Source organism: Myotis myotis, unplaced genomic scaffold (assembly GCF_014108235.1).
Source record: "Myotis myotis isolate mMyoMyo1 unplaced genomic scaffold, mMyoMyo1.p scaffold_m19_p_17, whole genome shotgun sequence".
NCBI lineage: Eukaryota > Metazoa > Chordata > Mammalia > Chiroptera > Vespertilionidae > Myotis > Myotis myotis.
The window spans coordinates 10,255,902-10,277,360 of record NW_023416321.1 but is presented as its reverse complement, the minus strand read 5'-3'; the positions used below and the strand labels follow the sequence as shown (position 1 = coordinate 10,277,360).

Here is a 21,459-nt window from a genome sequence, read left to right as displayed (position 1 = left end):
CGTACATTCACACATTGGCTTATAAACACACAGATTCACATCCCCCCTGCCCCCCAAGTAAACACATCCCGAGCCCACATGCTCAATCGCACACAATCACAAAACAAACCTCACTAAACCCTCGCACTTCCACAAACTTCCCCGCCAGGCCTTCCCCCAGGCCGAGGGCTGGGCAGTGCCGCCAGGGCTCCAGCTGACTTGCAAAGTGCTGGGCCCCATGCGGAGGACGCGCGGAAGGAAAGGGAAAATGACCACCCAATTCCCCTCCGATTCTTGGGATTCCTGGCCGGCGGCGTGGGGCTGCGGCCAGACCAGAAGCAGGAATCCGGGGAGGCCTCCAACGCCAGGCGCTCCCAGCTCAATCGGCAGATATTTTCTGCAAGATCCATGCGGTCATTTTATTTCCATTCATTTTCACTTCCATGTCTTTTCACGTATATGTCCTAAATTAACACAGTGACCCGGATAAAACTTTAAAATGGGGGCTGGGGGCCGAGTGGAGAGAAGGAGAGCCTGGGCCGCGCGAATTTACCGGCTGGTGTGGCCGCGTCCCGGCGCCCGGGCGCCGCCCGCCCCTTCGCCGCCGGCTTCTTCGGCGCCTTTCGGCTCGCTTTTGGCGCCGCCAGCAACCTGCAGTCTCCTCCGGAGCTCAGAGAAAGAGAGAGAAAAGAGAAACATTGGCGGGGGAGTTATTTCGTTTCCAGAATTGGGGCGCCAGGAGCTTAATTCAAAATACCGGCGGAGGGTTTGGGGGGGGGGCTGAGAAACAGGAGGTGCATGGCGTGGTTCTTGGGGTTGCTTTTGCTCCAAAAGACGACTCCCTATTTGAGGGACAAAGCCCCGGAGGCTGGCACCTCCGAAGCTGGACCTGGGGCGCCGGCGCCGAGTTGGAGTGTGTATTCGATGATCAACCCTGGATTTTTATTTCAATGGAAAGAACTGCGGTTGGCGGACTGAAGGAAGAGGATGGGAAGGGAAGCACGTTTTAAAATCTGTTTGATTGGGATTTGTAAGTAAAAGGCCCCTAAACCTGCAATTCCCCCCATTAATGGCCGCAGAACCCCCCGGAGAGCACATGGAGTTGTCCCTGGGAACCTGGGCGTGTGGGCATTTGGGTGGGAGAAGCAGGGACCCCGCTTTAGCCTCCTCCAATTCGTGGGGTGCAGAGGCGAGAATCTGGTTGCTGCACATCTGCCTAGCCCTCCATCAGGGCCACCTTTCCTCCCTGGGGGAAAACTAGGGCCCAGGGGATCTAGGGCCCCCACACCCACAATGCTGCAGCCTCACAGGTGGGGTCCCGCCATTAATAGAGTTAGGAATGAGGGGGGCGTTCAGAGAAGCAGAGGGGGGCACGGAAGCTTTCATTTTACCTCGATGCAATTGGCAACTCAGAACAGCAGCTGCTGCTCCCGACTAACCCCCAAATTGGCTCAGAACAGTCCCCGTGTGGAGTATTTGGGGTGAGTTTTTACTAGAAGAGGGGGCAGAGCTCCTGTGAGAATAGGGAGGTTCCAAAAAGAACCCCCTTCCCAGCTGGACCCTTGTGGCTCCTCGACCTGACTGCCTGCACCCCAAATATCACCCCTTCTTAGGGTGGGGTTTCCCAAAAAAAGCGAGAAGGAGAAGAAAAGAAGATGGCGACTGAGAAAAGGGTTGCTGGTGGAGCAGCCATGAAGAAATGCAATAAATTCCTTGTTGTTTTATGAAAATTTACAACTTTGTGATAGAAGTTTATGAGTGGTTGAATCCAGCGATTGGCCGGCGCCGGTCATGTGGCCGGGCGATCGTGAACATGAACTTTTTATCATTTCCCTGGTGGTTATAATGCAGCATTCTTTTGGACACCACACCTAGGTCGGAGCACTGTCGTCCTTGAGGGTCTCCAGACTCTTGATATTTTTATACTTCAGTATCAGTTCGATCAAGCAAAAGAGAGAGGGAGAGAGAGGAAGAGAGAGGGGGAGAGGAAAGAAGAGAGAGAGGGGGGAAGGAAGGGTGGGAATTACACAAAAGAGAGGACCTAAAATAATTTTAATTCCTAAGTTAATTTCCTTGCTGATCTGGGATTTTAGTCATCATGGAGGGTAAATGGACAATCTGCCCAGGACTGCAGGCTGATACCATTTTTCAAAGCCAGAACTTACTCCATTTTCTATGCAAATATCAGAAAAACGAAACACCCTCTCTCCCAAGTCAGAGAAGGGCAAGCGACGGCTCTCAGGTTGGGACAATATTATCTGGAAGATGAAGAAGAAACCGAACGCTCTTTTTTCCCCCCTCCTTCCTCCCCACCCCTTTCAATCGGAGGACAGAAGCCTCAAGGTCTGCAAAGGTAAGGGAGATTCTACAATTTTCTTCTTATTCTTTTGCCTCGATTTTGTAGGTGGGGCTTGGGTTTGTCTCCCCCCTCCCCTGTCCAAGATGGGGCTGAACCCCACCTCGGGGTGCTGCAGGGAGAGGCTTCCCAGGAAATTCGGCGGTAGAGAGAAGGGTGGCTGCTTCCTGGAGGAGGAACGAAGGCAGGGAAGATGGGAGGAGGACCCGAAAGGGGCCACAGAGGCGAGCTCTAAGTCGGCTTTTTAAGCCGGGAGGAGAGGCTCAAGCGAGGGGGCTGCCAAAGGGAGGATGGGGGTGTTTGGGCTTCAGGGCACTCGAAGAAGCCGGTGGCTACAGCCTCTGTGGGTTTGTGCCTCCACCCCCTCCTCCCACCATCCCTCCCTCGTTCTGGCCTCCCCCCCAATTGCCCCTACGCTGTTCTCTTGCCCGGTTCGGGTGTCGGCAGTTTCCCGGCAGCATTGGCACGAGGGGCGGTGGCGCGGAGGGCCGTCCTGGTCTCTGGAGGGCCTGGAATCTCCGCAGAGGCCATGGCGGGCAAGGAGGCGGCTAGAGAGAGACAGAAAGAACAATTTACGGAGAAACACGCTCATTCTCTCTCTTTGGAGACATTTCTGAAATTAAAGGGCTGTGAGTGGAGGCACCTAAATGGAGGTACTCCCCTCCCCTCAGCCTGCCTGAGAATGCCCAGGTCTCTGGCCACTCCCGGAGGAGGGAGCCTGGCTCTGCAGGGAGACCATGTTGTGGTGTTCAACGCGGTAGGTTACAATGTGCTGGTTTCTGTGCGACGCTGATGCTATTACTTGTGTTTTGTTGGTTTGGGGGGTGTGGGTTTCGGTGGAGGAGAAAATTGCCATTTGCATAACTGATGTTGAAACATTTCAAACTTTCCTGGATCTAAACCTGGTGATTGTGAAGAAGCTGTTCCGTGTGTTGTTGTTTAAGGCTTGTAAATTAAAAAAAAAAAAAAAGGGGGGGGAGAAGAAAATAAAAAGAAAACGCAGTTAGGGGGCCTAATGGTGTCCGGACTAGAGAGCTGCCTGGCGCTGAGCTCAGACAGCTAGTCCTGTCCCTCGGGCGCCAGATTTCATTCCCCAGCCAGGCCTTCTGGGGGTGAAGGGAAGCTTTGGGCCGGAGACGGAGATTCCGAAAGTAGCTGGTGGGGGCGGAAGACGGTGCAAGCCTCTGGGTGTGGACTTAAAATAGAGCGAGAGGGCTTCTGAGGAAGCTGCAAGCCAGGAGATCAGCGACTCTGGAGAGATTGGCTCAGTTTGGTTTGCACGATTAGGCGATGGTTCTCTCTTCCTACAGACCAGAGGCCGAGTGTGGAGCCTCAGGCCCCTGGTTGCCTAAGGAGGCTGTGTCCGGGGATACTGGCCCTCTGGGTCCCGAGCTGGCAGAGAGGGACTCAGCCACTTGTGGCGCGGGAGGGGTCCCTGGAGGCCCAGGTGGATGTCCTCCCAGCAGGCCGGATTGGGGGGCTGGGGGGGGCACCCCGCGCTGCGCATAGCCAGAGAAGGTCTCGGCTACCACCCACGGCACTTGGAGCCTATTCTCAAAGGGAAAACCCCCCCAGACCCACCCGGACGGAAGGTCTTTTTCTCCTGTAGTCTCGGCGGGGTATAAATCATCCCTTAGTTTGCTGTGATCCAAATTATGCGGTTTGCTGCCATCTACCGTCCGTTCGGAGACATGCGGCTTCGGCGCCGCGAGCCCCGCGATGCTGCCTGTACCGTGCCCGACGCCTGGAGCCCGGGCGCTGAGGTTTGGCGGGATTCGGGGACTTCGGGCCCAGATTGTCGCTTCCCGTCGGACCCCGGTTCCCCCCGCCCGAGTGTGGACTAGAGAACTAGTGTCCCCTCCCCCTCGCCCGCCCCATCCTGGCTCCGAACCTTGCGGCTGGCCGGGGAAGCGGCGTTTTCTAGGGCATATTTAAAGGGACTGATGCCGCCTTCCGCGGGCGGGGGGCCCTGAACCCGGGAGCCCCCCATCCACCCACCGCGGGCGCTAGGGGGGATCCTCCGGGCCTCTCGGGAGATCCGAGGCCAAGGCTGTTCAAGGTTTATTTGGTTTTCTTTTTGGCCAAGGGAGGGGCCCGCAGAGGAGGCGCCGGCCCGGCAGTTCCACTCGGTTGTCAAAAGACAACCGGGTCTGTGTTCTCCCGGTTGGCGGTGGGTCTTGCCAGCTCCTTGGCTGGCGAATCGGTGAGGAAGGAATTGAGCCAAATTTTCTGGAAACGGTCGGTGTCTGCAAGTGAGTGGGGGCCCCCTCCCTCATTCTCAATCGTTTCAAGCGAAATAATCGACAAAGATGCTTTGGGGGGAAATTGGGGTACAGCTCAATCACCGAGGAACCAAACCATGGGGATTTTCGTTCCTGCCGGACCCCTCACACCCGCCTTCCCAGAAGGGGTGGCGAGGGCGGGGGTCCGCGCCGCGGCCGCCGCGTTTGAATATTGGCCCCTGTCTCTCGGGTTACTGATTAGCTCGGGCTTTCAAGCCCCAGGAGGAAGCCCTGGCCGTCCCTTTCAAGGTGCGGTGGCCCCGGCTCCTGGGCGGGGGCTCCAGGAAATTGCCTGCGGTGCCGGGCAGGCCGAGGTGTTACTAGGGTCTGGCCTGGAGCTGGAGGGGCCCGGCGGGCTGAGGGCAAACGCCAGGGCTACCGCCCCCAGCGCCCTCGGCAGCCAGAGCGGTTTTCCTGCAGCTGGAAGGCCCGGCCCGGTGCGGGAGGCCCGAGGGAGCGCGCCCCGCCGGGATCGGCCCCCCCCCCCATCAGGCTTTTTCTTGTGGGTAATCCAGAGGTCAGGTGGGGAGGAGAAGGTGGCTGGTACCGAGGGTGGAAACACTGCGGGGCTCCTAGAGCGCTGGCGGACCTGGGGGTGGGGGGAGCGGGAACTGGGCACCGCGGCCCTCCCCACCCCCAGATCAGAGACAAGGTGGTTCATTTGCATATGAAAATGAGGTCCTGGCGCCGAGCTCTGGACCGGCCCGTGTGAAGGGCCTGTTCCGTCTAAACTGCTCGCAAAGGTTGGGAGCCATCACGTTGCTTCCTCTGGGAACGTTTATGCTTCCCAAACCCAGAGACTCACAGAATTGGGTAGACCTGTTTCAACTTGCCACACCCCGGCCAGAGTTACAAGTGGGGTGTGGGGGAAGGTGTCCACAACCCAAAGAGCTGGGGGGGGGGCGCTTTGTAGCTGAGAGGAAAGGGGAAGCCTGGACAATGTCTAATCCCCGCTCCCCTCCCCTCCACACACATACAGGAAGATACCCCTCCCTGGTACAGAGAATTTTCCTCCTGAGCTGAACACAACTGAGGCATTTCCCTGGGAGCTGGAACGTGTGTGCGTCCACAGGGCTGCAGATTCGAAGCACAGAAAACTACAATTATAAACCCTGCCAGTGAGGTTTCTGTGCAATCCTGTTGTGTACTCAAGACTTGGTACACATTTCTATCCACCTCTCCATACGCATGCTTCCTCATGGAAGCAGGGAGAGGACCCCCCCCCCCCCAGACGGGCAGCCGGCTGTGCCCGCTGCTGTGTATTTACATATTCCCCCTTGGAGACAGACAGATGGGACAGTGGACTGAACCACAGACAGATTCGTAGAGATCTGGCTCCAGGAACCAGGCGGCCTCTGGCCCAGCTCTGCCTGCCTGCTCTTTCTCCCAAACAAACGGATCAGAGGAATAAACGCTCATAAATACCTCTGGGTTTAGATAAGAGCGATGAGGCGCTATTTCCTTTCATGCTGGACTACAGGCGCCCAGGCCCTGCCTTTTCGGCTCCATCTCCCGACAGGCAACCTGCAGAGGTGAGGTTAATTTGGGGCTGTGACTCTCTCGAAGGATAAGGGGATCATTTTCCTGCTTCTCTCACCGGGGAATCTTACTTTGTCCAAACTCCACCGGCAAGCCTACACCATCCAGTCCCAAGCCGTGGACATAGTGGCCAGCGAGGGGACAGCGAGGGCTGGAACCCATGGCCCAGCTTCAGTGGCAGGGAGGGGGGAGGTGCACACAGGCACTCGCTCACCTCGCCCGAATGTTCCACGTGCCTCTGTGGGAATGGGCCCAATCATAGCTAGATTGGAACATTTATGATGCTCCAGCATTCGAGGGCTTGAGTTTGTTTTTCTTAAATCTTGATAAAACGACTGCAGAGTCAGGGTAGGAAGGGCTCACCACTTGGCCATGAAGGGGCAACCTAGATGTTGTCCTGAGTTCAGGAAGCCTTGTAGGCCATTTTGCAACCAAACAAGTACCCACCCTTAGTCACCAACCTCAGCCCTCTGCCATTTTCCCCTAGTGTCTTGTCCCACCTTTAGTGGGTAGAGCTGGCCCATAGAAAGGAGCCCAGAGAGCAAGGTAGAGAGGAGGCGCAGCCTGGCCCCTCATCAGCTTTTGCCCCACACCCTGGCCCATGCCCAGCTCCAGGTCTGAAGGTGGTCCCCCTTGACATCCTCTACGTGAATATTAGAATTTTGAACACACACGGTGGCTGTCTTCCAGCCTGGCGTCAATGTTCACTTTCTTCAGACGAGAGCCAGAGACCTGCACTCTCACACACGCAAGCTTGTACTGCAGCAAAGCGGGTGCTGCAAAAATGAGAGGGGGGTGGGAGGGACGGTAGAGATGCTGAGAGACAGAGGGTGGTGAGCATCTGGAGAGGGGATGTGGGCTGATAGTTCTAAGCTGCCTGCTGAGACCCAAACCCTCTTCCCTCCTTATACAACTAAACCAAAATGAAGTCTGGGGAAAGAATTAATTTTAAAAAGAACGGCCAGCTTCTGGAGAGACTTGGAAAAGGTGTGAGGACCCCTCTCTTCCTGGTGGTCTCTAATCGCCTCCACTATCAGGAGGGTTTGAGGACCCCAACTTAGAGGAGGACCAATTTCTCTCCTATACCCTCTTTCTGAGACAACCTTGATTCCTAAGCATCTGTCGCCCAGGATATTTTCATGTCTTTGTGGGGGTGAAGGTTGCAGGCAGGATAAGTGATCAGACAAACCCAGGCTGGGGGACGCCCCTCACGCCCCCTCTCTTTATCCCTAAGTGGAGAGGACTAGACCCTCTCCCCATCGCCCCTTCCTGTGCCCAGAGCAAGCGTGCACACTAGACCCAGGCGTGATGTCTTGAGGAGCAGCCATAGCGGCCCAGGAGGCTCCTAACCCAGCTGCAGAGCCAGGAGAAGGTTAAGCTCAGACCCTCCTCCCATTTACCGGCCTTCGGGGTCCTCTGGGCAGCAGGCTCTGGCCTGCCTCTCAGACCACGAGAGCTGTGGAGAAGCAGGAATCATAATCCCAGGCTTGGAAGAGATAGAGTGGATCTGAGAAACAAGGGGAAGAGGGTTGTCTTCAAAACCTGGGAAGGGGATGGTTTCCTTTTCGCCTCTCTCTCTCTCTCTCTCTCTCTGAAGGGATGCTAGTTAGCGGCGAACTCTTCTCCCCTTCGACCAACACAAACCCCTAGAAATAAACCGCCTTTGGTTCTCTCCTGGCTGGCCTGAGATGTGAGATTCAGGGATGGCTGCCCACCCTTCCCTTGGGGGGAATGGGGCTCAAGCCACGCAGGGGTTAACTTTCCTGAAAACACAATTAACTTTTTCCTATCCTGAGTGGGGAGGGAGGGGGAGATTTATTTAATCACTGGGGGATGCGGTGGTCTCCACCAAAGCTCCCTCCTCCCGCACAGACGTCTCTCTCGCAGATCCTACGTAGAGGGAACAGAACGCGTAGTGTTGTTGAGGGAGAGAGAGAGAGAGAAAGGAGAAGGAGAAGAAGGAGGGAAAAAAAAGGTTGATAGGTTTGTGCGCGGGTCCCTCGCGCGGGCCGCGCTCCTCCTGGGTGCTATTTGACAATTCCTGCCTCTGCCATTGGTCAGCGCCGGATCAGATGCTTGTATTTCCTTCTGGCCCTCACTGGCACCTCGCCATCCCCCCTCAGCGAAAACCCAATCTCAGATATACTACTAATAGGCGCGGCGCTCGGACTATAAAACACAACAAATCATAAGCCCGGCGGAGCAGCAGCGGCCGCGCGCCTCCCTCCCAATGAGTTCCTATTTCGTGAACTCCACCTTCCCCGTCACTCTGGCCAGCGGGCAGGAGTCCTTCCTGGGCCAGCTCCCGCTCTACTCCTCCGGCTATGCGGACCCGCTGCGGCACTACCCCGCGCCCTACGGGCCCGCGCCCGGCCAGGACAAGGGCTTTGCCGCCTCCTCCTACTACCCGCCGGCGGGCGGCGGCTACGGCCGAGCGGCGCCCTGCGACTACGGCCCGGCGCCCGCCTTCTACCGCGAGAAGGAGTCGGCCTGCGCGCTCTCCGGGGCCGACGAGCCGCCCCCCTTCCTCCCCGAGCCGCGCAAGTCCGACTGCGCGCAGGACAAGAGCGTGTTCGGCGAGCCCGACGAGCAGAAGTGCTCCACGCCCGTCTACCCGTGGATGCAGCGGATGAACTCGTGCAACAGTGAGTGAGGCGCCGCCGCGGCCGCGGTCCCTGCGGGCGCCCGCCCCGGGAGACAGAACTAGTGGGCCCCCCCTTCTCTCACTGGGTGCCGGCTGGGCATCTCAGTTAGGATCGAAGGGGAGACGGGGCGCCTGTCCAGGGTCCCCTGCGCTGCCCTCTCACCCCCAGGAGTTAGAAAGTTTGCCAAGTCCCAGCCGCACTCGGAGCCAGGGAAGCGAGTGGGGCCCGCCGAGCCAGGGGGCCAGGCCAACCCGGGGTCGCAGCCACGGGCTTGGCTTTCCCCGGGGCCCCAAGTCCTGGTCGGCCCCCCACCCCAAGACGGTTGCACTAAAACCCTAGTGCGTCACGGGAAGGGGGCGGTGTGACGCTGGCAGGGGAGAGCGGAGTCTGTCCCGCACTGTTTCCCTGGGGGTGGGGGGCTGGCGAAGGATGAGGCACCAGGAAAGGGGCGGTCGTCAGAGGAAGGAGGAGAAGAAGGGGACGGGAAAGAGTGGGAGCAGACGGAGGGGGTGAGTGGGAGAGGCAGGCGCCGGGGTCTCAGGGTGGATTATCTGTGGGCCTTAAGTCCCAAATTGATGTCCATTAGCGGGACAAGAGAGTGAGGAGCCGTTAATGCCCACTGTGGATCGATCCACGTCATTGCGGATTAGGGGCTGGAATCTGTCACCGGGGGTGGGGGTGGGGGGTGGGGGTGGGGGCTAGATGCCTGCAAAGAGAAGAGGCAGCTGGGAGCAGACACACCTGGGCGCCGCTTCTGCAGCCCCTCCCCCGCGGCTCAGGTGGGAGTTTTGCTCTGCTCCTCCCCTCCCCCCACGGAAAGGCTAGGGAGGCGCAGGCCCAGGAGGCCCGGAGGGCATCTGGAGGGGGCGCTGCAGGGACCCGGGGAGGGAAGGGCGCCCCGGGACGGGCTGGAGCCCCTGTGTGAGGGTCGAGTGGGAAAGGGAGCCCTGGCCCTGGTGAGCCCAGGCCTCAGCATCTCCTCTCTACGTAACAGGTTCCTCCTTTGGGCCCAGCGGCCGGCGCGGCCGCCAGACCTACACGCGCTACCAGACCCTGGAGCTGGAGAAGGAGTTCCACTACAACCGCTACCTGACGCGGCGGCGGCGCATCGAGATCGCGCACGCCCTGTGCCTGACCGAGCGGCAGATCAAGATCTGGTTCCAGAACCGGCGCATGAAGTGGAAAAAGGAGAGCAAACTGCTCAGCGCGGCTCAGCTCAGTGCGGAGGAGGAGGAGGAGAAGCCCGCGGAGTGAAGGCGCTGGGAAGGCCGGGGGCGCGAAGGGAGAGGCCTGTGGGCAGCCGAGGGCCTTGGAGCTCTGGAGAAGGCTCTGCGGGCGGGGGGCGCCTGGGGACCCGCTCCCCAGCACGAGACGGGCGGGGCCCAGGGCTCCCCGCGTCGCCCCCGCCCGCAGAGCTCTGGCGGGTGCCGGAAGGCGGTGCAGCCTGAGCCCACCCGGCCCCCCTCGGGCCCCCTCCCTCCCCGCCGCACCCGCCTCCGCCTGACCAGGCTCCCTCCCCCCGCCCCGTGAGAACTGAGGACCGGACTCACTCGAGGTTTCCTGGAAGCAGAGCAAAAACACTCTTGTCCGTGTCGCATCTCATTTCGCCCCCGTCCCCCCGTGCACGGTTCAATGGTAGCTTCGCAGCCCCCTCAGCGGGGGCCTCGAAGACTCCCTGACCCCAGACCTCTGGCCCAGTCCCTCCCCGAAGCCACTGGAAGGAGCACATACTACCTAGAAGCAAGAAGAGGAGCCTGAGAAGAAAACAAAGTTCTATTTTATTAATTTTCTATGTGTTGTGTTTGTAGTCTTGTCTTAGCTCTGGACGTGAAATACTTCCGTAATAATATTAATATTATTAATAATGATGATGATGATGATAATAATAAAGACATAAAAACTCGCCGCTTGGTCACCTCTGCTCTTGCCGGCCACGCCCCCACCCCCGCGGCTACCCCGCGGCCCCCGGGCCGGAAACTCGGCCGCACCGGCTGCAGCGCCCGCGGCCCGGCCCCGGGGCCTGGCTGGACTCGGAAGTTACAGTTGAGATAAAGGCTGGAGCTTCCAGCGCCGCTCGCCTCGCCGGTGCTGGGGCTCCGAACGGCCTCTCTCGGTGCAGACTTGGGGGACCCAGAAGGGCCGTTTCCCTCGTATTCTGCAGCATTCCCCGTTTGCCCGTGGCAGGAGGGACGCCACCCAGGCCCCCTAGCCCCAGCTCCTGTAGACACTGAGCCAGGAGGGTCTCGCGCCCGAGCAGCGCTTTTTGGTCCTCCGAGGCCGTGGCCTTTGGCCTGTCCACATGGCCCGATCCCTGCTGGCCTTGGACCTCAGGCTCTTGGCTTGTGGCTCGGAGACCGACCAAATCAGGGTCGTGCGATATCTCTTCCCCCGAAGCTGAAAGCTCCAGGCGCCTTTTCCTGCCTTAAGTAGTTCAGTGACAAGGAGGGGGATGCGAAGCCAGGGGCAGGCCGGGCGCTGGCGGAAGGGCAGGACTTTCTCCTCCTTGGGAAACCTGAGAGTAGGGGGCCAGGTTAGGGGGCAGGCTAGTCTGCTCTCATCCAATCTACCCAAAACGACCCATTCTCTCTTATCCCCACCCGCGCCCAGGCGTCAAGCTGTGGACGCTGTTTTCCTTTCTTCCTCCTCTCTCTCTCTCTCTCTCCCTTTTTTTATTTTTAAAGAAAATAGCCTATCGGCAGAAGGGGCCCAGCTGCGGCTTGTCTCTGGCCGCCCAGCGGGCTCAGCAAGGCGTTGCTGGTCCTTGGAACCTCTTCCTGGGGAAGGCATGGGCCGGCCGCGGGGCACATTCAGAAAGTACCCAGACGCTAGCGAGGGGCCTCCACAGGCCATAGCAGGCATCTGGTGCGGAGGCGAAAGGCTCCTGCCTGATCCCGAACTCTGAAAACCTCGTTTCCACCCAGACCCCAGTCCCCCGATGCGGTCGCCGCCTCCGTTTTTCCCTGACAATTAGGCCGTTTAGCCTCAGCCAGGTTCCTCCTCGGGGTCCCTGGCCGGCTCTGCCATTCCCCAGGCTGGGCTAAGGGTGGGAAGGAGGTGGAGAAGAGGATTCCCAAATTCTAAGAGACACAGGAGAAGCGAAAGTTTTTCCTTCCAACACTCGGCCCAGCCCTGCCTGCTTGGCCTGAGGGCTGTGGATGGGCCACGGCAGCCCCGTAGGAAGCAGGCCAGGCCGGGCTGGTGTGTGAGGGTGTGGGTATTCCGTGTCAGTAATTGTTTCCCACACCCATCTTCCAGCCCTCTCTCCTATTTCCGCGCCCTACCCGGAGACTTGCAAAAACCAGAGTGAGGGAAAAGCAACTCAATGTCTGATCATCTCATCCAGAGTTAAAATAATAATGACAGAGCGAAGAACACAACTAGAGAGAAATAACCACACTCCCAGGAAAGTGAGTAAAGGCTCAAAAGGGTCCCTCCTCTCAAAGACTCAACCCTGCGGGTGACCCTAGGCCGGGTTTCCTTCCCGCCTGACAGTTTTCGGGGAGCCAGCAGGGAGGCAGCCAGCCTCCGCCGCCATGGCGGTCTGCGGCCGGCGCTCCCGCCGATTGCCGGGAGGTGGCGCGCTCTGCTCAGAGGCCGCTGCCAGCCTTCTCCCGGCGTCTCCCCCTTCTCCTTGTTTCCCCCTCTCTCGGAGGCTCGCATTGAATCGGCCCTAACGATTCTCGGATCGTCATTATTTGTAACCATAGAGCATGAATTACCTCTTGAGGTCATCAGTGAGAATTTACGACTGGTCAACAAAAGCACGTGATTCCCTAACGCCCCCCCATCCCCCTTCCAACCTCCCCCCCCATATTTGGCCGCATACATAGCAAAACGAAGTACAGTGCATCGCTATAATTCATTAATACATCATAAATCGTGAAGCACAGGGTTATAACGACCACGATCCACAAATCAAGCCCTCCAAAATCACCCAAATGAGCTCCTACTTTGTAAACTCCTTCTCGGGGCGTTATCCAAATGGCCCGGACTATCAGTTGCTAAATTATGGCAGTGGCAGCTCTCTGAGCGGCTCTTACAGGGATCCCGCTGCCATGCACACCGGCTCTTACGGCTACAATTACAATGGGATGGACCTCAGCGTCAACCGCTCCTCGGCCTCCTCCAGCCACTTTGGGGCGGCGGTGGGCGAGGGCTCGCGCGCCTTCCCCACGCCCGCCCAGGAGCCCCGCTTCAGGCCAGCGGCGTCGAGCTGCTCCCTGTCCTCGCCCGAGTCCCTGCCCTGCACCAACGGCGACAGCCACGGCGCCAAGCCCTCTGCCTCGTCCCCCTCCGACCAGGCGACCCCGGCCAGCTCCAGCGCCAATTTCACCGAAATAGACGAGGCCAGCGCGTCCTCGGAGCCAGAGGAAGCGGCGAGCCAGCTAAACAGCCCGAGCCTGGCTCGGGCGCAGCCAGAGCCCATGGCCACCTCCACGGCCGCGCCCGAGGGGCAGACTCCGCAGATCTTTCCCTGGATGAGGAAGCTGCACATCAGCCATGGTAATTCTGGCTCTCTCCTCTTTTTTGTGTCTTCTCGGCCGTGCCTTCTCTGCGTTTGGGGGGTGGGGGTCGGGGCGGGGAGCGGTAGGCTTTCCTCAAATAGAGGTTTATTATTTTTTCCAGGGGGGGCAGAAGTCTCTAAGAGAGTCCTCACAGCTCCGGGGACAGAGCCAAAGAAGGTGTTTAGCTGGGAGGGGGGGGGGGTCGGGGAGGAGTATTTTAAATAATTTGTTCCCCGACTCGGCTTGGGTTTTATTCGCCCAGCGGTACTAGCTTTGGGATGAGGGATGGGGTTTCTGGAAGGTGGGGAAGGGTCCTGCTCGCTACCGAAATGTTGAGGCTGCCACCGGCAGAGGAGGGGCGAGGAGTCCAGCTTTCCAGGGCCAAAGTGCAGCCGCTCTCCTCCCTCCGGGGGGCCAGCGGGCCGGCCTGAGCCCAGCGCAGGGTGAGGCGCAGGGAGGGAGCCAGAGACAAAGCCGGGCGCTTCGCTGCCCGCAGACGTGGGGGCTGCAGGAGAAGAGGGTGCAGAAAGCGAGCTCGGATTCGGGGCCTCAGGAGTGGGGAGGATGGGCGCTGCAGCGAGCTGGTGGCCGGGGACGCCTGGGTCCTGCTCCACGCCCCCCTCCCACCCGGGGCCCCCCTCCCTGAACCCGAGTAACGTGGCCTCGCGGCTCTGCTCTGTCTGCTCCAGATATGACCGGGCCTGACGGCAAGAGGGCCCGGACCGCCTACACCCGCTACCAGACCCTGGAGCTGGAGAAGGAGTTCCACTTCAACCGCTACCTGACCCGGCGGCGGCGCATCGAGATCGCCCACGCGCTCTGCCTGTCCGAGCGCCAGATCAAGATCTGGTTCCAGAACCGGCGCATGAAGTGGAAGAAAGATAACAAACTGAAAAGTATGAGCCTGGCCACAGCCGGCAGCGCCTTCCAGCCCTGAGTCCTCTGGGAGGAGCCCTGGGCGGCCCAAGAGCCCTGGCCGCCCCCAGCCCCGGCCCCTCCGAGCCTCCCCGCGCCGCCGCCGCCGCCGCCGCCGCCGCCCGCTGGGGACTGGATCCCATGCGCCTGCCTCGCCCCAGCCTTGTGTTACCATGTTTCCTTTGGTCTTAGATCTTCCTGTGGCTCCCTCTCTCCTGGACTGGTTGATCTTGTTATTATTGTTAATAATGATGATAATTATTATTTCCCCTCCCTGCTCCTGGCTCCCCTCCGCGCCCCCCACATCCACCAGTGTTTCTGAATGTTCGTGTCCGTGGTTGCACTCCTTCCCCCAGGAAGAAAAGAAACTCGCATGTGTAATGTGAACTTTCCCCTCCCCATCTTGTTCTTCTAACTTATTTATAAAAGGATGAGCGCTGTATTTTGAGTTTCAGCTGGAAACTTCTCTAAGGGGCAGCAGTGGAGGTGGGGTGGTTCCGCAGTGCCGGGCCCAGCTGAGCTGGCCTCGGAGATGGAGTCCATGACTGTGTTTCTTTCCGCCCTCCTCTCCCTCCGCCCTCTCCACTCCCCAGGCCCAAGTCTCTTGGTGGCTTGGTCCCGGGGTGCGAAGGGGCCAGGGAGGACCAAAGCCGTGATGTTGAGAAGAGGGAAGGTGTATAGTGAGATTTGAGTTCCTGCCGCCTGGGTAGGCCCCACAGGCCTGCTCTGGGAGTGTACGGAAACAAAAAGAATCCTCAGTGTAAAATGTCTTGTGTATTCCTCTGTGAATCCATGGGTCTGGTGTAGAGAGGCCTAACGCTTGTAAATACGGGGATACTCTGGGTAGACCCATCTCCTTCCCCCCCTTATCCATTTTGCTTCCAAGACTATTTGTAGTGAGCGAGTGGATGCTGTGCTACATGTGAAATCTGTCTTTGCCGGGCCTGTCTCAGTGATTCGCTTTTGGTATTTGTTTGTAGCTTTCCTTAAAGTCAAATAAATGTTTCCCCTACTCCACTGCCCTTCCACTTGTCTTTTCTCTGAGGGGCCTGCCTCTCCCATCACTGGGCACACCCTAGACCATGCTTGATGGGTCTGGGGAGCAGGGAAGGGAAAACAGGATGCTCACCAGCAGCCCCTCTCAACTACCTAAGCCCCTGGCTGGCTCAGCAGTGCTTGGGCCAGAGGACAGGCCTGCACGCCTGGGGGACTGAGGCCCAGAAACCCCACCTGGGGCCGGGGCAGGGAAAGGCTGAGCTGGACTTCATCCTGGCCTTCCACCAGCTGGTCAGAAAAGCCCCTGAAACCTCTTCAGGGAATGTAATTTGGGCCTAAGTTCTGAGCAGGAGGCTCCTGGCCAGTTGGGAGTGGTACTGGGGTATCCAGCTCCAAATCCCAATTCAGTTCTGCCACCCACTAAAGCAAAACAAATAAATAAATAAATCCGCTGGATTTCAAAGGGTTCCCTCACCCTCAATCTTCTCTGCACTTATCAAGGGCTCTCTCTCTCTCTCCAGGGGCCTAACTGACCTTCCCTCTTGATTAGGAGTTGGGGGGTCCCTCCTGGAAGACCCCCTGGTTCCCCCTCCAGTCAGACTGGCCTAGGGCCAGGGCCCAGTCCTCCTCCATCCAAGTCAGCCTCCACCCTGAGCGCAAGAGTCAAGTCTGAACACTTACCCGCACATCCCTTCCAGCTTGGCCCAACTTCTTACAGGACTTGTGGGGGAGGGGAAGCTGGTGAGGAGGCAGCAGAGGGTCTTGGAGGCTCTACTGGGCCCTCTTTCCCCCTCACCCCTTGACTTTGTCCCCCTTTGTCCATAGCAAACTATCCCAAAAGTCGCTATGACATTTAGATGTCAAATGGATAGGGGTTTTATCTCGAACTTAGATCGTAAAAATCGCGGAGAAGTCAGACAGATACCCCTCACTGGCTCGAGAAAGTCACGTGAGGTCCATAAAGTTAGTTTTATGGTTTTGGGGAGTTGACACCGCACGGTATATTTCACATTCTCCAGAATGTTAAGTGACACTTTAACTGCTCGCTGTGGTGGGGAAGGGGGCAGAGGTAGGTGAGGGCTCTCCCAGCCCAGAAGGCAGTGGCGGCAGCGGAGGCCCAGCACTCCCGCAGTAAGTGGCTTCCAGCTTTTGCTTTCTCCCCTTGCAATGTTGGGGCTTGGAACTGGGGAAGGAAATCTTGCCTCCGACAGGGCTATAGGATAAGTGGGCGAAATTTGGTCTGCTTTTTGCTTTTTGCACCAAGATCTGACCAACTGGGTGTCTGAATGGGGGGGGGCGCATTTAGTTCAATAAGGTCTCAGTGGTGGGGGCGCCTGGTTTTTTATTTGCAATAGTGTCTGACTCTTTGTGGGGGAAAGGGTCTGTGTGGGTTCCTTCAGTGTCCTTGGAAATGTAGGTGGTAAGAATAAGGGGAGTGTGGTACTGAAAGAAGGGCCCCTTGTGGGGGCCAATTCACTGCTGGGTCTTCAGACAGAGGTCTCCCACCCCCAGGAAAGAAACTTTATGGCATTCATTTGTTAGGGGTGTGTTGGGGGTGCGCTGCTGGGCACTTTTATCTGGCTACATCTGAACTGAGAAAAAGCACCCAGAAGGCTAAGGCAGCTGGCTTGCACTGGAATATTCTTTGGTTTTCAGATCTTTGAACCCCATGAAAGGGGTACCTCTGATTCTCTATAGCCTCATCAGGATTATCCAAGATGGGAAGCATGGCGCTTTTGCACCCCACTTCAGCCTGTTGGTCCCAAGCCTACCCTTCTTCTGGGCTCTAAGTAGGGTCCTGAGATCAGAGTGGAGAGCGGACAGGGCTGCAGTGGGCTGAAGCGGGGAGCTTCTCCCCCTGATTAGAGGGGTTAGATGCTGAAGTAGGTCCCAGAAGATCCTTCCACAAATAAAACTTGCTCAAGAAAGTAGACCCAACTGTCTGGAGGGATAAAAGGGACTCAGGAGCTGGGAGAGAAAATAGAAAAGGTGCTTTCTTTCCCGTCCTCTCCTCTCTCGCTACCAGATCCTTAAATGCCCTTTTGTTTTGTGGCACCACAAACCAAAGGGATTTCATTATTTGACTCTCAGGAGCCTGTTATTTTCCAAGGATAAGTCACCCTTCCAAAAACCAGAGGCTCTTCTCCACCAAATTGACCCCCAATTTTGAGACTTATTGGGTCAACCACCTTGTCACTCCAGCTTTTGCCAGCCTGCCAGCTCTTGCTTCCGCTGACCAATTCCTGTGGATAGTGCCTGGAATTGGACCATGTGGCACCTTAAGAAGCTTCTGGTCTTTGGGACAAGGGAAGGGTCACAAGATTCCCTCCATTCCCCCTCAAAGGACCTTCTCCCTCTCTCCCTCTGTCCCCGCAGCTACCCTCTGCTTCCTGAGCTCTTCAATCCCTGCATGGGCCTGACTTACAGGAGAGCCTTCACAGGCTCTGAGAGCAGAAAGGACAGAGAGCTTGGGGTCCTCACCCTGATTTGAAGACCCATCTCCTCAAGAATGATGGGGCATTTGTACACTTTGGAAAGGAGGAAAGGAGGCTCTTCTCCCAAAAGATTCCCAACAGCATATCAAATATAATAATACATGTCGGCCAGAGCTTCCACCGGCTTCCACTGTGGATAAGGCAGATGAGTTGAGTGAGGTGCAGAGGAAATTGCCTCAGGGGCAGAATCCGACCTGGGGCCTCCTGGGAAGCCCCATCCTGTTTCGAGCCTGCCTCCCCTCTCTCAGAAACGCCAGACCACCAGGCCTGCGTCCCTGCAGATTTTTTGGCCCTCTCCCATGTCAGTTCTGCAAATTCTGATAAAGAGTGTGGGACCTACGGCCCAGGACATGTGCTGGGCATATCTAGACAGATTTTCCGGAGTGGTAAAGAGCAGCCCAGAGCAGGCGGATTGCCCATTTCCGCTGCGGAGGCCAAAGCGCTTGGAAGGTCTTCTGCTCTAAGCGGTCCCGGAGAAGACGCACTTGCTGGGCTTTCCTCTTCTCCCCTTGAGTAACCGTCTCTGGATAACAGTCTTCCTTGAACCCCAACAGGGACCTGTTTGAGGAGGAGATGAGAGGTGAGCAGGGGTCTTTGGTGCAAAGGAGCTCAGTCCTCTGCCCCAGACCCCCACCCTCCCCTCCCACCTTCCTCAAGACATTCTCCAGGTCTTGCTGGGACTTTTCACCCCCTCCTCTCCTACCAGCGACCGCGGCTTCCTCTCGATTCAGGCCTCAACCTTCTGAGCTGCCGTCTGGTGCCATCTGGCCAGATCCTTGCGCCCAGCCTCCCAGCCAACAGCGCACCCTCACCTCCGGGCAGGGCCCAGGAGGCGGCAGCAGGACTTTGAGGCTGAAGTTTCCCTTTCCCCCTTGGAGGCCAGCCTGACCATCACTCAGTAGACAATTTGATTGTTTTGTTTTATTTGGTTGTGTTTTTTGTTTGTTTGTTTTGTGTTGTTTCTCCTTGGCCACAGGGGTGGGAGGAAGTATAAAGAAGTGTAAACAGGAAAGCCAGCCGGCCTGGAGTTCCGAGGGCCCATATTTCATTGGCTTCCTTTCCATAACTGCAGCCGGGACACTTAACCCTTCCCTGGCTGTGAGAAGGTATTCACTCGGGGCTGGTGAGGCAGGGTGTGGGGAGGAGAGACAAGTTGGAAGCTCCTTTCTGGCCCTGATCCCTTTATCCCTGGGGTCAGGGTGCCGGGGTGGAAGGCTGAGGATTCAGAGCAAGGGAGAAGACAGGCAGACGGCACTGTGCAATCGCCCACACTCAGTCCCTGCGGGGACGGAGAGGAGAAGGCTCATGCACTTCACAGCCTGGGGCCAACCTGGGTCAACCAGGGAGGACAGGGCTGGCAAGAACCCCTCCCTTTGGATAGGGGAGAGCCCACTGGCCATTCTCTTCATTTTGGGAGATTCTGGGAGTAATCAGATTTCAGGCTGGGCTCTGCCCACAGCGGGATTTATCGATTACTGCAGCACTGTTACACATCCATATTAATTAACCCAGACACCGCCTAGAAACCAAGCAGGGGGAGGGGAGAAATAGGGGCTCCTTAAGGAGTAGGGACAAATCTCTCTGAGCGTCCCTGGGGCCCAGATTGGAGAGTCATTCCCCACAAGAATCCTATGGCCTTCCCTAGCTCAGTTCCTGCACTTCTCAGCAGGGATAAGTGAGAGGTACGCTCTACAGTCCACCTCACACCAAATCTCCTGGGGGAGGGGGGGGGGAGGGGAGGAGAGGGAAGGAATTAAATACCTACCCCCAGGACCGAAGGACTTTTCCTAGTCAGAATTAGGGTGCCCCAGCCCTCGAATGGACGGATTTTTTGATACTTGTTCCCTGCTTGACCTTTATAGAAGGGTTAGTGCTCCTCCCCACCTTTTTTCAACTTCCCCAAGGTAGAAGCTTCTTCTGGTCTGGAAGCTTGTTTTGTTTTAGTGTTTGGTGGTGGTGGTGGTAGTGATGGCCGATCCCTTCCTCCTGCCCCTCCCTCCAAAAAGTGATTAAAATCTGTTAAAGGATTTAATTAAGAGAGTTAAATGAAAATGAAGGAGGCGCAAATGAGTTGGGGAAGAAAACCCACACCAAAGCTATTCTCAACGATTAAATCGCCATTTTAACAATATAATGGAGTTTGCATCCTGAAAGGGGAAATCAACGCTCATATCTCATCAATAATTCATAGAGTTCGGGATCACGCAGAGGTCAGCAGACAGGGCCAGAGCGCCGGCCTACGTGGGGCTGCCAGCCGCTGCCGCATACATTATTCGCCGGGTGCCAGCCGCTACCTCCACCGCTCTGCCCGGGCCGGGGCATGCCGGCAGGTTTAGGCGGATTTTGTGTTCTTTCATTTTGGAGAATTTACTGCGACCACATTTCGGGCTCCAGGAGGAGAGGGGATTTAGGAGACTGAAAGGATTGAACTTCAGGCAGTTGGGGATCTGTCCGACTCCCAATATGACCACCTTCCCAAATTGTACTCTCTCTTCCCCTTATCTCTCCTCCCTTTCTCTGTTTTAGGCGTCCCCTTCCCTTTCTCTTCTCTCCTTAACTTTCCTCTTCGAAAGGAAAATGCACTCTCTGCAGCATCTTCTAGCTTTTCCTGCCCGGAAACGCTCGCTTCCAGGCTGCCGCCTGGCTCCGCTCTGGCCTTGCTCTCTGAGTGGATTGGGGCTGACACCCCCCCCCCCCCAGGCTGTGGCCTTGGCTGCCACCTGGAGCTCGAGCTCGGAGACCCCCACCTTGGTGACAGGGATCCCCGAACCTCAGAACCCTGTGGGCTAGAGATGGCTGCATCGGGGGAGAAACGGTGCCTAGCCAAGGGGTGATCCAGGTCAGGCGGAAAGGAGGGAATTCCGCCCGGAAAGCAGCATCTAGGGGAGAAGTGGAGGGAGAGTCCCAGCAAGTGGGAACCTGTCATCTAGGGGAGTTGGAGGCAGCAGGGAGGATAAGCCCTATCTGGCAGCTTTTCTGCAGGCTTGTTCCATTTTTGTCTTTCTGGGTGTGTTTCTCTAACTCGCTCCCTTTCTTTCTGTTTTCCGACTCTCCAAGGCCCCTAGGGAAAGAGGAATGAAACCCTTCCTTGGGAGAGATGAGGAGCCTGGGGCGAAATATTTGCGCGCAGGGGGGACCCAAAGAGTCCAGGTTGCCCGCGCGGCCGCTGCGCGGGCCGAGAGGCACAGGCTGTAACGTCCCCGAGCTGCCAGTAGAGTCCGCCTTAGACCAAGTTCACAGCCAGGCTGGGGCCGCGGAGGCGCCAGCGAGCGGCGGCCGCGCAAGGTGACCCGGAGCCCGCTGGGCCTCGCCTGGCCCGGACCCTGAGCTCTCTCTTTCTCTCCAGCCCTGTGGGGACTGTCGCCTCCTCCGCTAGCAAGGAACTCTTGCTCCAGAAATACCCTTCCTTCGGCCAGACCATGCGCCCGCTCCCCAAACGTCTCCTTGCCAGCAGTCGCCCCCCCCCTTTCTAGGGGACAGGAGTGGGGAGAAGGGGGGTCATCAAAAGCTCTTCCAGGCACCCCAACAGGAGGCCGGTGAAAATGCGGGAAGGGGGGTCGATGCGGGAAGGGGGCTGGCGACTCCCCCCCCCCCCCGCAGACGTTTATTTAATAATCAAACGACTCCTCTTCCCCAGGTCTAAGGCCCCTAGTGTGTGTGGTGGGGGGAGGGCGGGTAGGGGGAGGGGCAGGGGAGGGGGTTTGCGCGGGGGTTCCTGCAGCCAGCGCAGCAGAATGAGACCCTGGG

The 21,459-nt window shown here is 57.8% G+C and overlaps 2 protein-coding genes across 2 annotated transcripts; both read left to right on the top strand.

The window, feature by feature from the left end:
• Positions 1–109: 109 nt before the first annotated feature.
• HOXB5 (homeobox B5) lies at positions 110–15,224 on the top strand. Its single transcript, XM_036341746.1, has 3 exons — positions 110–2,332; positions 12,057–13,304; positions 13,996–15,224. Exons 2-3 carry the CDS (start codon positions 12,740–12,742, stop codon positions 14,241–14,243), a joined length of 813 nt encoding a protein of 270 aa, XP_036197639.1. The 5' UTR covers positions 110–2,332; positions 12,057–12,739; the 3' UTR covers positions 14,244–15,224.
• HOXB6 (homeobox B6) lies at positions 2,326–10,275 on the top strand. Its single transcript, XM_036341747.1, has 2 exons — positions 2,326–8,801; positions 9,796–10,275. The coding sequence occupies exons 1-2, from the start codon at positions 8,387–8,389 to the stop codon at positions 10,053–10,055; spliced, it is 675 nt and encodes a 224-aa protein (XP_036197640.1). The 5' UTR covers positions 2,326–8,386; the 3' UTR covers positions 10,056–10,275.
• Positions 15,225–21,459: the final 6,235 nt, after the last annotated feature.

Excerpts from the sequence above, each read along its gene's own strand:
- HOXB5 (XM_036341746.1), top strand. The coding sequence starts at position 12,740 with ATGAGCTCCTACTTTGTAAACTCCTTCTCGGGGCGTTATCCAAATGGC. Across the intron at positions 13,305-13,995 it reads GAAGCTGCACATCAGCCATG|ATATGACCGGGCCTGACGGC; the intron begins GTAATTCTGGCT and ends TGTCTGCTCCAG.
- HOXB6 (XM_036341747.1), top strand. The coding sequence starts at position 8,387 with ATGAGTTCCTATTTCGTGAACTCCACCTTCCCCGTCACTCTGGCCAGC. Across the intron at positions 8,802-9,795 it reads GCGGATGAACTCGTGCAACA|GTTCCTCCTTTGGGCCCAGC; the intron begins GTGAGTGAGGCG and ends TCTACGTAACAG.